Consider the following 14804-nt stretch of genomic DNA (forward strand, 5'->3'; position numbering starts at 1 on the left):
CAGTGTAAACTTCTGTGTAATTTGCCCCAATCTTGGAGGGCTGGCTATACAGCAGATGCTTTAATTTGGGATGTTGCAAAGCCAGGGACATTCCCCAATCATATTCCTCATGTTGTCTTCAGATCAACCTTCACACAATTCTGACAATTAAAAAAAGACATGGTAAAAGGTGACCCCAAAGCACAAAACGGCAGCATTCAATCAGCAAGCAAAGCCCTCCCTGCACCCCCCCAGCTTTAAACTCTAGCAGCAGTGTACCTACGGCTTCATAATCCGCCAGCTCCAGCCTAGCTTTGTTCTGCATGGTCCGTTTGCAAAGATAGATGGCTAAAGGGAGAAACAGAACGGAAAACAATTACAGACAGATTATTAGGACTAGATCTTAAAAGAGAAAAAAGTGGTCCGTGCACTGTTCATTCTCGTCAGAAAGCAATGTGAGCCAAGGAATGAGAGGGCTGAATACCCAGCTGACATTACCCACTAGTAATCTCAGAGGCCTTAAACATCTGGGACATCTCATTTAAAAGTGCTGAGAGTAGATGCCAGGACCTAACAAGATGTCTGAGAAAGGAACAATTGCTTCTGGGACTGGTAAAAGATTTAGCATTAGCAACCTGTTCCCCTCAGCGCTTTGGGAACGTGCCTGCCAAAGTGAGCAGCTCTGCACTTCTTTCCCCCTTTTGTTTAAAATAAATAAATAAAAAATCAGAAATACAGGCCAGATCTTAAAGGTATGATCCCAGCATTTTTTCATAAGCTCCATCAACTTATTCTACACATTTCCAGTGGTTAGGAGAAGTCTTCTCACATTTCACCATAAGCAGAAACTGATGTGGTTTAGGGTTCTGAGGGTCAGGATGAGCCCGGTGCACAACACCAAACCAGTCCCAGGCTGCCTTCTGGGAAAGCCTCAGCTGGGCCTGCTAGCTCACCCCACTTCCACTACAGGCTGAAACACAAGGTCCCAGCGCACCCTGGGTATACAGTCAGGTCTGAACTACATAACGGAGATCCAGCGCTCTTGGTTTGGGATGAATCTAGATGTGAATTTTATAGCTTCCTTGTGTTTTGCCCTCTCTCATGCTGCAGGGCCAGGTACTTATTGTCCAACAGCGTACCAAACCGGGCAGGGCAGAAGGCATAACATCACCTACAGAAAACTGCAACAAATCTTTTTCAGAAAATTTCAGGTTTTCTTTGTAAACCACGGGGTTTTGGTTTGCTGGTAAATACAATTTTCTGACACCTTTATCAATGTTTCTAATTGGAAACCTATTTTTCTACTGAAAATATATTTAAAAAAAACCCCAAACACTTCTACTTATGTAATTCTATTCTATGCTGTTCCGATAATTCTAATGTTCATATAACAAGCCAATATTATGCATGGTAACTAGAGCTGATCAGTTAATGGATATTTTTACATCTCGAGGGCAGTTTCCTCTGTAAGACATTTACAGCACCAAATAAAGTGAGAGTCAGGCATCTCACAGCATTTCTTCATGCTAGGCAGTGACTTGCCATTAGTAAGTTAGTTCCTGTCCTGTGAGTGGATCCATACAAATAAAAAAAGTATGAAGTGCTGGGATTTCAGTTTTATTTGGGTCTACTGCTAGCTTGGGATTAATTCCTGGGAAGACTCCATCTGTACAGACCTCTGATATGCAAAGACTGATTATAAGCATATGTTAGAGATTTCTGGGACAGATGAAAATCTGTCACTACAGGGCTCAGAGCTAATGCAGTTGCAGCTTGTCCAGCTGTGGGTCAGCTCATATAGGGCTTTATTTTGAGGTGTACTGCTCCACTCAATGCCCCTGCAGCACAACAGTCTGACTGTGAAACCAGTCATTTATCAGGTACTACAGGAAAAAAACAGAACTTCCCTCTTCAGGTTGCTATTCTGTTACTTACAGAATACATATCTGGCACAGTTCAGACAGTTATATAGGGTGACTGTAATATCTGGACATTATTTTGCATATAATGAACAGCATCATGTTTTCTCCTGAGGAGTTCCCTCACCGGGATAAACACAGAAGAGCTAGCTTCCCTGCAGATGAGGACTGCAAATGAATTGTCAGATGACAGACCCCACTGCAGGCTACTTCTCTACCTCAGCAAATGGTTTTCAGAATCCATAATGATGAGTAATTATTGCCTGGGAAAGAAAGAAGCAAAACCTGATTATTCAGGAAGGAGTTCTAAACTGATCTCGGATTATGAGATATTTCAAAAGAAGGACTTCCAGAAGCTCCTGTTTTATGAGCGCACACATGGATTCACTTCCTTTTCCAATGTCGCACCAGGATGCAACAATTGATTTTATCATTTAACTGTGAAAGAAGTGCAGTTCTGGAAGGGACAGCAATATTGCATGCAGACAGCTAAAGATAACAACACTGACATATTTTCTTTATGTATTATCACTGTCTGCAGGCACTCACATGTTTAACACACCATGTTGCAGTTTATTAGCTCATAAACCACGCTCAGTCTTCTCTTTTTTTACCAACTATCATCTGGTAATCTTAAAAAAATGGATAAAATAAGTCTGATGTCATTTATCAGAGGACTTTAACTATGGGTGCCATCAGTTATATACTGGTTTACTGATCAGCCAGATGAGTGCCCAGATGAGGTAACATTTTATTGATCAACATATCGGATTCAGCTACAGATCAGAGTATGCTCTCCCACAAAAGCAATATTGGTATTATTTAAGATTCCCAAGGATCTGTATTCTGTGCACCATGAATCCTGTCGAAACTAACAGAGCTATGGGAGAAGGAAGGTAACGGCAGATAAAACCCTGGCCCCACTGAACTCCACGGCTACAGCTCCATGGACTTGAGACACCCCGGGATTTCACTTCATGTATTCGAGATGGGCACGTCTGCCTCTGATGCTGCAGCCTGACAAGAAACTCTGCTGATGAAGGGTTTAGATAGCCAACAGTAATTATTTTAAGGACAATTTTTTCCATCACAAACTTTCCTTACTAACTTTCTACAATGAAATAATTACACTCTCACCATAATCTGTGTTTTCTGGTTCCCAGCAGTTTGAAGGCCAAAAGTAGGGTGCCTAAGAAACAACATAGGCATTTTTGTAATTTAAGAGATGAAAAACAGTTCAGATGCAGAAAAACATTGCAAGTACAAGAAGAAGAATCACAAAGTCTACGGCCCAGTTTCTGCCCTCAGGGGCAACACTGCTACAGATCTCAGTAAGAGTGAGGATGCTTTTCCAGGAAGGTATCACCTTTAACATTCCTCACTGCAGGGAAATAGAGATGCTGTAATACAAGCATCTCTTGAGGACGATGTCCATTATCCCAATTATATTTTAGACACTGTTGCCAGCTCATCTGAATGTGGACCTCTTACCCTCTGTCCCCAGAACCTCCTCTTTCCCTGGCAATTCACAGGCACCCTGAATCTTTTTTTTTTTTTTTTTTTTTTTGAGCATGAGAAACTTCATGGCCTTTTATATATGTTACACACCACTTGCTTTTTTGGAGCAGTTAGCAGTGTGGTTGGCAGCCTACAAAACAATTTACTTTTTAAATATAACAGATGGCAGAGGTCAAAACTCAGCTGATTAGAGTCATTCTGAAAGCAGAAGTCCTGCTAATCTTACTGCTTTTATTTTCTTTCCAGGTCTGCATATTGCAGTTGCTACAATTAATTACAAGATATTGCTATGTGTGGATGTATTTCAGTTTTAACATGAATGAAAAATAATGTCTCTGTGATCACAGAAATTACAGAACACTGTTTTGCATTACTGGTGTAATGCCACAAATGGGTGTTGGACGTTACATGCAGACTATTCCTTGCATCAAAGTAGAGTGAGAAAACATGAAGTGATCAAACAATACAGGGTTCAATGTTCCTCACTTATATGTATCTTATGAACTTCACAAAATGATAAGCTACTGTTAAAGGAAGGACTGATGCTGAGGCAGAAAGTGGCAAGAAGAGAGTAAACATGACTATCAGGTTGTTTTTTTTTCAGAATTGTTGCAGGAAATGACAACAGGCAAAGAATAAGCACAAATTGTAGGAAAAGATAAGGAAAAGAAAAGTCAATAAACAGTCAAGACAATTTGATGATGTGGTCTACACAGGCTTAGAATAAGGAAAAGAAATTAAATAATACTGAAATCTAGCTCCTGAGAGCTGCACAGGACTTCTTATGGTGAAATTCTTTTAAAATAGAGAAAAATACAACTAAATGGGCAACCAGTATTACCCCTGCTTTTGTAAAGTCTTACATGACAGGAGGAGCAGGACTTTCAGAAAAGCAAGGGAGCTGTAATGAAAAATCTTAGTCTGAGAGATGCCAGGTAATCAGAAGGTGGTGTGAGATAAGGGGAGGTCTTTGATCTCCTGGGCTGCTTTGTTCACCATGCCATTGGTCTCATGATAACACAATACAACATCATCAGTGGGACAGTGAGCATGAGCAACAGCAACATCAGATGTAAAGAGAACATGTTTTCAAATAAAAACTAAAAAAGAGAAAAAAAAAATGTAGATGAACCGGAGGGTGAACAGAAGAGGGGCCGCAGGAAAGATGAGGGAGCTGGCTAGGATCATGCAACAGAGAAACACAAACTCAGCCAGCAGGATTAGGCAGTAGGACTCCAGGTTTGAATTTATTGCTTCTTTTAAATTTGTACAATCTGTCCAAACGGAGTTGTTGCAGCACAAGCACTCAGTTATCTGGGAAGTTGACAGTAGCAGATTTTGGTCAGGGCATGAAACTCAAGTGCAGGATGCTTTAAAAATTCAACAGACCTGGAGGTACAGGTACACTGACAGATAGAGATGTCCCAGTTTAGGTTGCTGACAAGTTTACACATCCTTTGTAAAAAAGCCAAAGCCTGAAGCTTGCCCCCTCCCACATCAATCTGTAACCAAGAGAGGATAAAAATTTGAATTTTCTGCTGTGCCAGAGCTCAAATGTCCAACCTCAAAGTTTGCCCTGGTCCATTTTGCACAGGAGGGTGGCTACTCAATTCTGTGCTAGGATTAGAACCTGAAAGCCATTTTCTTTCTCCTTGTTTAGTTCAAATCTGAGTACAACAGCCTTGAAATCTCGTATCAGAAATAATCACATGGCATATCTGTTCATTTATGTAAAAACTGTGGGTCAGAAAGTAGAACAGAGTAATTTGGGATTCTAAAGCAGGTATTTTTAAAGGGTCTTCATAATTTTCTAAGGCCTCTACCAAGATAGTCTCAATCCCTGGTTTCACAGGCTTAATGGGCGCTTAGGGATAAGGAGCAGGTGATTTCAGCAGTATTGCAGGGACAGTAGAAGGGCCCACAAGGGAGGCAGAGGGCTCACCAACCTGAAAACGATAGAATGTCCCATCATCTTTCAGGGTAAGGACATGATCTGAGATCGGAAAGACATAACCCTGTGCAGCGATAAGACTTCCCAAATGTATTGCTTCCCCTGGGAAAGAGAGAAAACAGAAGGGATGTGTCAGGAAGACGCGCACTGCACATTCCTCTGCCTTCAGCAGCGGCTCTGGCAATGACTCACATGAAGATCTGGAGTGCAGATGCCTCTCTGTACCCACACCACATCCTTATGCCTTCCACCCAAACCGTGCAAAGCAGAAATTAGCCTTACAATACAGATGAAACACTGCTCAAATGTTTAACCTGCTGGTTTTGTGATTACAAAATGTCACATACCAGTTCAGCTCTAGAGTCTGAAATTCAATCCAAAGCACATTATCCACCACAGGTGACAGCTGACAAGAAGCCTGTTCCATCAGTGAACCCTACTGCATCTACCAAATCTGACAAACACCTGCAACACCAGGTCATTAGCAGCATGTTTATTCATAAACACAAATCCTGACGCTGTAGCATTGTCATTTGTTAGAGGAAATGGTACAGAGGCAAAGGGGAGTAACACATCCCAGCACTGCCAGGGCAACATTCACCAGCGCAGAGGCACATCTGCATAGAGTTTCAACCCATGTCAGCTGTCAAAAGCTGCATCAACTTTCTCAGAGTTTCAAAATACACATCAGCTGTTCATGCACCACCAGGTAGATGAAAAAGCTATTGTCTGCAGCTGAAATTCAGATCTGGCACTTGACTGGACTCATGAGAAAGGATTTTTGTATAAGGATGCCCTGGGTGAGACAACAACTGCCTCTACCTCTGCTTTTCCATGGTGGCAGTAGGCAGCAGAAACAAACTGGGAGGTGGCATGCTGTATTTTTTCCCTTTCCAGAAAAGGAAAAGAAACTTCTGGACTTGCAGATCTTTTCTTCCTTATTTCTCCAATAATTCTTAACTGTGCCAAAACAACGTTGGTTTCTCTGAAGAGTGAACTATTCAGACTGTGCCCACGCACTGATCATTGTTTATGGCTAATCATCCATTTATCTATCTACTGAGATAAATTAGCTGCCATTATCTGATCTCATGATGGTGTCTGTGTCACCCTTGGCCAGTATGTCCTGTCAGTCACAGTTACCTGTTTCCATACCATGAAAACCTGCCACTGCATTTGCCTGCTTAACCACACACATCCACCAACTTCCTTTCCAAGTCTGGGAACAATCTTAAAATCAGTCAGTCTTTCTTAGGTAGCAACAATTTCACAGACAGGCTGAGACTCAGTGCTTTGTGTGTGTTACAGTGTAAGGCATTAGGACTTAATTAAGATGTTGATTCTTATCTCCTCTCCTTTTTCCCTCCAATGCTTAAATCAACCTTGTTGTTCTACTAGTATTTTAGACTGCAGTAAATTAGTATCTCCTGTCTAATGGCACACACAATACAGGTGGAGTATCTGCTCCTCCCCAGCTTTGGTCACCTTACCTGGATCCTCAATGCTAAGGTTCTTCATAAGCCACTGCACGATATCAGCACCTTCAAAAAAAAAAAAAAGGTGAATAAAGCATTAAACACTGAGACCACAGTGTTTGAGAGCTCAAGAGAGAGATAACATTGAGATAGATACAATAAAACCCACATGAATTTTATTCCATTTTCCTTTTTATCTCCACTGAGGTTTCAGAATGTTTCTTCCTTCTTGTGACACACTATAATTATATAGTTATTGACAGGTACTAAGTCCCAAGAAGTATTCTGTGTGATAGGAGACTCGATATATTTTATTACTCTAATGGTTCCATGTAACTTGTTCTCTCCCAGTTGCTTCTCTCCCACCTTAGCATACAGGGAGTTACATTTCTGCAAGCACTAGCTAGCAAGGAGACAAAAGAGCATTTGGTTAGCTGTAATGTCAGAAGCAATAATCTAAAAGTACAGAACTGAGTTATGAGTCAAAAAAAAAGACAGAGGAAAGTCTCGCTTATGTCAAAGACAAGCAATGTCTTGGAGAAGGAAATGGTATTCAGTGTGCCTGTAACCAAGCCCCTGCTGAGCTGTCCCCTGCTAGTGACTGTACGAGCAGGATGGTGGCCAGGAGCAGAGAAGTGAGTTTTTAAGGCCCATTAGGGAGTTTTTTAGGTTTTCAGAGGACATCAAGTAGTACAAAGGTCGTTGCTATCTTATAGGCAGCACAAAGATCTGTAGGAGTGATTCTCTGCATGTACAGAACCTCTCATGGAAATCATAAAAGTGGAAAATGTGTCACTGTTCAGTAAAAGCTAAGGCCTTTTATCAAAATACAACATGATAGGACAGCAAAACTTATTTAAACTCCATACTCAGAAAGTTAAGCTGAAAATTAAATATAACAGTGTGTACAAGTCAGCTAACTTGACTTGTCCAAAGTCAAAGGCAATCAGCAGAGGCACTTGGAGGCAATTTAGCAAACCCAGGCCAAGTTACAGCAGTGTGCAGCACAACCTAACGATGCCATGTCTGGATGCAGACATTAACACCAAGCCCTGCTCAGTGTACAGTCAATTTGTTGAGAAATATTTGCATTCATTTACAGCAGGCTAATAACCTACTGTAATACTTTGTGCTATTCTTTGTGATTTATGAGTTGAAAATAGCATACAAAAAGGAACTGATCAACCATATGGTTCAGGCTTACTAAACAAACCCCAGAGGATCTTATCTGCATGGAGCACTTCTGAGTTCAGACATGGTGGGTACTTCAAGAAACAGCATAACCCATGTGATGCCTGTCCCAGAAAAGTCTGAAGGACATTTGGCTTTCCACAAGCCCAGATGTCGTGGGTTGAGTGACTGGTGGAGTTTTTTTGGTGGCAGGGGACTATAGGGGCGGCCCCCTGTGAAAAGCTTCTCAAAGCTCCCCCAGCTCCAAGTCAGCTCCACCTCTGTTTGGAAACTGAGCCAATCAGCTGCGCCTCTGCGATAACGTATTTAAGAAGGGACGTGGTGACGGGCAGTGGGACTGGTGAGGAGGAGTTGCTGCAGCTGCGTGAACACCAAGGTCAGTGGAGGAACGGAGGAAGAAAGGAGGGGGGAGGTGTGCCGGAGCAGAGACCCCCCCGTATCCTGTGGGGAGACGGCAGGGCGGCCCCCCCCGCCACCCATGGATATCTACGGTGGAGCAGACATTGATTTATGGCCTGTGGCCTCCACCTGATTGATCAAGGTGCTGTGCCCAAAGAAGGCCGGGGTCTTGTGTGAAAAGGTAGCCCTCGCTGTTGTAGTTCAGAGCTGGGAGGATTGCAGCATGCGGGGGTGTCCCACGCCGGAGCAGCTCGGGAAGGGCTGCAGCCGTGGGAGGGAATCCAGTCGGAGAAAGTTGGTGACCCATGATGGAGCAGTGTGGGGAATGCTGCGGCCCGTAGGAGGGACTCACATCGGAGAAAGTTTGTGGAGGACTGTCTCCTGTGAGAGGGGCACCACGATAGAGCAGGGGAAAAAAGTTCCAGAAGCTCCCCCCACTGAAGATGGAGGAAGTGGCAGCACTGACTGCACCCCCCATTTCCCTGCCCCTGCACCTCTGGGGGAGGAGGTAGAGATATCGGGAGCAGAGCTGAGCCCGGGAAGAAGGGAGGGGTGGGGGGAAGGTGTTCTCAAGATGTGGCAATGCTTTTCACTGCCCTACTCTGTTAAGTGTTGTTAGTGTCTGCAATAAACGTATGTTCTTTTTTCCTTCCCCTAATGAGTCTGCCTTTTGCTCATGCCCATAAAGGGGGATTTTCTCCCCATCCCAGTCCTTTCTCGAACCCCAAGCCTGGCTCTCTGTCCCTTCTTATTGCCGGAAGAGAAGGGAGAGAGAGTGGCTGTGTGGTGGTTGGCTGCCGACCAGGCCCAAACCACGACAGCAGAGCACCCTCACACCCTCAGCAAACCTTAAATACAAAAAAGTCCAGGAGTCACAATTACAATGTGTCACAGAGAGAAAAAAAAGGCACTGCTAGTCTCCCAGGTCCCTGCAACACCTGCAGGTCTGAGTGACTCTCCCATACAGGTGAAAATCCCACTAGAAATGTGGACTTCCACTTCCCCTGACAATGCAAGTTGGCCCATGACTCCACAAGAAGCACCAGTAAACTCTCATCAGTCTGGCTTTGGCAGCAAGCAGGTCTATGGACCTGACCTCGCTCATCCCCCACCCAAGGCAATCAGCAGAGCTCCTGAAGATCAGGGAAGCATCTGCTTTCACTTAAATATGGGGCAAACGGATGTGACCAACAAATATCAGCTGTACATTATCTCAGTCTGCCTCAGAGGTATCAACAAACCAGTGTCCTGGGTTGAGTGAGTGGTGGGGTTTTTTTGGCGGCAGGGGAGGGGGCTACAGGGGTGGCCCCCTGTGAGGGGGGCCATGACAACCACGACAACCAGACACTAAAGAACCCATGTCACAGGCTTGTATTCTTAGCTCTGTGGTCACTCTCCATACTTCCCAACACCACCTAGGAGCAATTTAAGTTTCCACTATCCTATCTGGAAAGCTATTCCAGAACGCTTTTTTTTTTTTTTTTTTTTTTTTTTTTATGGATGGATGGAATTCTTGTAACTTCCTAAACTAAGTTTATTTATATGCAATTTACATGCATTGGATACCATGTCTATATTATTATTTAACGGAAAGAATTATTCTTCTTCCTTGATAGTGTTTCTTCAGAGGGCTGACACATTGCCTCCCTACCTCCATTTCACTAAACCAACCAAACTCTTTTAATGTCCTCTTAAGATGGTCTCTCTCTACATCACCATTCAGTAACTTTTCAAATTTAAGTTCTGTTTTTTTGCACTGGGGGCACCAGAACTGCAGGCAGTACCTTGCAGAATGTCTAACCAATGCCTCTGGCAATGCTGCCAGCACTTTCCTGTTTCTACTGAAAGCAGCTTGCCACGTGTATCCTAGTCACATCCTTTTTTGTGAATATTAAATGTATTCAGAAAAAGATGTCTGAGGGGGTCCAAAAGTACCTGCTAGATAAGAACACATCTAGTGAACAGCAGTAGCTGAATAACATTTGAGTAAAACGTTGAGAGTCAGTAACTGTTGTTTTGAGAAGTTTGTTAACAAAATATTTTGTTTTATAAATATGGATGTTCCCTTCCGCCTTTTACAAAACAAAAATAACCTAGAGATACAACAAAACAGTTGGGGTTAGAAAACTACTTCAAGAAGACTCAAACTGAAGTGCTTCTGTATTGTTAGAAACAAAACCAAACCTCACAAAATGGTTCAAGCTAAACCAGAACATTTCTTGTTTTGTCTGTTCATCACCCCAAACTAAAAAGTCCACTATTTCTTCTCATTTTGGTCTCAGATTACATGCTTGCAGTGATCTCTTAGGCAACTTATTGCCAACTGATGTGACAGCTGATATCTGAAAATCACCTAGAGGAGTGCATTGCTTTGCTCAAGGAAGGTGAAGTGCATTGCTTTGCTCAAGGAAGGTGAAGTGCATTCTGCATGATCCCTTTCCAGATATACAGGAGTGCTTAATGCAGGATTAAGCCCCATGCTGTTTTTACATAGAATGATCATGTCCCCCCCTCTAAGCCTCTTTTGAGGAATCTATTCAATTTTCATCAAACTACAATGAAAAATTCAAGTAATGCTGAAAGCTGGTGTCCCAGTCTTTCTTCCTCCTGCTATTAAGATTTAAAAAGAAAGCCTTAGAGAGCCAAGTAAACTGAAGGCACCAATTCAACCACAACTCCTGTGATCAGCCACTTCGGAATATAAGCAGCACTTGAGATCAGGGATTTTAATTTGTCTCTGTTAAAAACATTAAGTCATTCCTGATTGTTGCCAAGAGCCTGGAAGATGTTATAGCTGTTCCACAGTTGTCCTGAGGCAGACATATTATCTTTCTGCTGAGTTTGCTGAACCATTATTTATCACCTGCCAAGACTGATTACTCACCCTCCGGACAATGACAAATCTTTCCTTCCTCTGTTAATTACTGTCATCATTAATAGCCATGTCACTAATTAATATTCAATCATAATGAAAACTCTTTATTACTATCTCCCATAACACCTTCAATTTTTAGGGTTACCCTCACACACTGGCTTTGCTTCTGCTTACAGCTTTTTCTATCACTGCAATCTAATTTTGCCCACCTAGAAACAGTACTTATGCCCTTCTTCAAATGAGAAAATTCAGATTTATCTTTATAAGAGACAGTGAAGACTTGAGTGAATCCTTTACAAGACTCTCCTCTGTCAGACCAAGACACAGATTCCTTTGTCTGTAGGTTCTCCAGAAAACTCCATCCTAATGTCTCCTCTAGGTTAAGCCCAACAGACAGTCCCTCACATAACTCACCTTCCCAAAACGATCTCTTCTGGCTGATTTTCAGACTCCACATTTCACAAGCTCTTTCAGAGGACACCTGAGGGAAACCCTTGACCCTGACGTGTTTCCAGTAAATATTAACATGGCATATGAGATCTTCTGAAAACAAGTAGTTGGACAAGTTTTCATAATAGAAAGTGTTGCTGGATCCAGGTAGAGGAATGGGCCCCATCTCCTCAGTGCTCCTCTCCATATATCCACATGTCCTCTGAGTCAGTATGCTCAGTTCAAGGATAGTCAACAGCCTGTGAATATCTACTTCCTCCTTTTCCTCCTCACCTATAATGAAATAGATCTTTTTCCTTTAGGCTCTTATTTGAAGCTGAAGTAGATAAAGTTGCTTAATACCAACAGAATAGTTGTATTTCTATGCACAGACTTGCAATGACCATTTATCCAGCTACCTGGTTTAGAGACAGACTAGCAGTTTTATATTTCTTGCTATTTTCTCCATTTTCTGTTCAGCCTCAGTGATCCCATAATAGTAGCTAGTGTTCTCAGAAGGCCATTGCCTGTCAACATGACAAATGAGTGGTCAGCCATGAAAAGATAAATAAAAAAAAGTTCACAAGGTGTGAGGCCATCGGCAAGATGCAGTTAATGAGGTGAGTCACCACCACTGTATTTGATGCCTTTTCTACTCAACCTAAGTTGTTCTACCTCTTCCAGAAAATCCAGGACTTACTTGGAAAATGTCGAGCCATCTATAATCAGATTCGCCCATCTTCCACACACTGTGTGAAATGGCAAAGGCAAAGAGAACAACGTACCCTCCTCCAGCAATTTCTAAACATCTGCTGCCCGGTGTGGAGCCTGTGCTCTGGTTCTGGGCAAAGGATCCCAAACCACCAGGGTCTGCTTGCCATCCAATGGACTGGGCATGTCCCTGACAAAGCATACACATATACGTATAAAAATAAAAAATACAAGAGTATTCCTGAAACTTCAGCAAACACGTGCAACTTTGTGTTTCTTTTTAGGCCTGATAAGACAACTGCATTTTTCGGATGAGTGTCCTGAGATGGCAGAGCTGGCAAATACTGACAAGTAGAGCTCCACAGTGACATGGGACATCTCATGTTGCCCAGGTTTGGCATCAGTGACCAAGGACTAAAAACTGTCCTTTCTCGTGGGATTTGCTAAGCTGAGCCCTGATCACAGGATGTCATCCAGCAACTACAGCTGATGAGGTGGGATGCTTTGGATCTCAGATCGTGCACAGCCTCATACTGCACTGACAAATACTAACACTGAAGAAAGTGAGGTCTTAAAAAACCCCCACAAACAAAACTGTCTGATCATGTTATGAAAGCATTTGTCATATATACATGTCTACAGGAAGAGACATAAGATTGCTTGGTTATTTCCTGTCTTTTTCCAGTGTTAGTATAACCCTAATATTCTCTGAATATATTTTAATTATTTAAAAAATAATATTAAGTATTTTTACATAGTAGTGTGGGGTTTGTTGTTTTTTTTTTTTTTTTAATTGTACAAAAGGAGTACAAAAAAACATGAAATATTCAGTTCCTTCCTAGACCTTATCTACACACTCCATGACACATTCTATGGGCAAAAAAGCTACCTGCCTAGCTTCTGTTGTCAGTCACCTCCAAACTCAAGGTCCAGACAGTCTTGATGCAAGGGTGAAAATGTGTTCTCCTTCCTGTCACTTCATTCTTGGAAACAAATGAACCCATTTTAGCACCAAATTTTCCAAGCAATTTGCTCCTGAACTCAGACCAATCTTTAAATATTTCCATCAGGAAAGCAAGACTGGAAAAAAAAATTACAAGCAATCAAAACGACATAAGAATACATGCATAGGTGTATGAGCAACCTCTCAAGCTGCTTTTTACTCTGTCAATCATGGCAATCATACTATTACACGGAAATAACATGTTTTGGTCCTTCCCCAAACAGCACTGGGTGCTTGGTAAATCTAGGACAAAAAGATTAATTAATTATCCACACTTTTACCATCAGGCTTGAAAAATAAACAAATAAACATCACCTGTGATAAATGGCAAAGCCATTTCATACAAAATTTCTCAAGGCCTCCAGAACTTTCTGATACTATTTTTCTTACGCAGAGCCCACCACTGAGTCTGACAGTGATTTCAGCTAAGTTGGAAGTATAGACTCCTGCTCACAGTAGGGATTTAATGCAAAGCAATGATTTTTTATTGTAAGGAAAGGAAAAGAAAAAAAAAAAAAAAAAAAAAAAAAAGAGAAATAAAGATCTAGGTCTCTCCCTAGTATTCTGTTGCAAATATTGGGGAAGTACTTTCTAGAATTTCCCTACAATAAGCACATAAATAAACACCAATGCCAACTAAAAAAATATCTCAGCAGTTGACTCAGAAAATGTGGTAATTGCAGCTCTCTTCCATCAGCATGTGGTAATTGCACCACTCAGTGTCAGCAAGGAGCATCATCAAAGCTACAACAGCTTAGAGCTTCTAGCAACAGCAATTTTCCTTTACGTCATGTTCACTCTAAATCTTGTTTGTGAATTATTAACAATCATTAGTGGCAGGAGTGTTACCCTTTTTTGACCAAAGCAGCCAAAGTTGCTTTTTTGTTCATTGTAACTTTTGAGTGCTTGAATTTGCAACTTTTCTTGTAATAAAAAAATTTAAAATATAATACTTTGTGCAATGTAAGAATGATGCTTGGTGGGAAGGTGGAAAACAGCACATGGAGCAAAGTTGCATGTTAACATTCCAGGATGATAAAACAATGACAATGACAGAATATTTGTAAATTTAACAGGTTCAAAATCCCTGATCCTCTACCTTTTTCTGACAACAGTGTGGGTTATTTATCACAGTGTTTGGGCTGATAGGACATTCCAAATATTTCTTCATCCGTCCTCTATCTCCTTTACTGTTATCTACAGAAGGCTGTTCAGTATGCTTGTCTGCTTATACCAAATGCTGGTATTTCAGAGATGAGTCCCACGTAAATACTAAACACTGGGTTTTGTATGTTGTTTGTGAACTTAGGAAGCACTCTGCACCTCTGTTGCATGAGTGTCTGTACCTGTGTAA

General features: G+C 41.9%; 1 protein-coding gene across 3 annotated transcripts in view; it reads right to left on the reverse strand.

Moving 5' to 3' along the window:
- The window catches only part of RGS6 (regulator of G protein signaling 6), a 292354-nt gene that overhangs the window by 69824 nt on the left and 207726 nt on the right, over positions 1-14804 (reverse strand). For all 3 annotated transcript variants that reach the window (XM_042790727.1, XM_042790726.1, XM_032984584.2), the window contains exons 4-7: positions 6858-6908; positions 5363-5469; positions 3036-3087; positions 263-327 (exon numbers count right to left, since the gene is read on the reverse strand). In XM_042790727.1, the coding sequence (XP_042646661.1) occupies positions 263-327; positions 3036-3087; positions 5363-5469; positions 6858-6908 (275 nt within the window). The remainder of the gene's footprint in view (positions 1-262; positions 328-3035; positions 3088-5362; positions 5470-6857; positions 6909-14804) is intronic.

The sequence above is a fragment of the Tyto alba genome, unplaced genomic scaffold (genome assembly GCF_018691265.1).
Source record: "Tyto alba isolate M040663 unplaced genomic scaffold, T.alba_DEE_v4.0 Super-Scaffold_18, whole genome shotgun sequence".
NCBI lineage: Eukaryota > Metazoa > Chordata > Aves > Strigiformes > Tytonidae > Tyto > Tyto alba.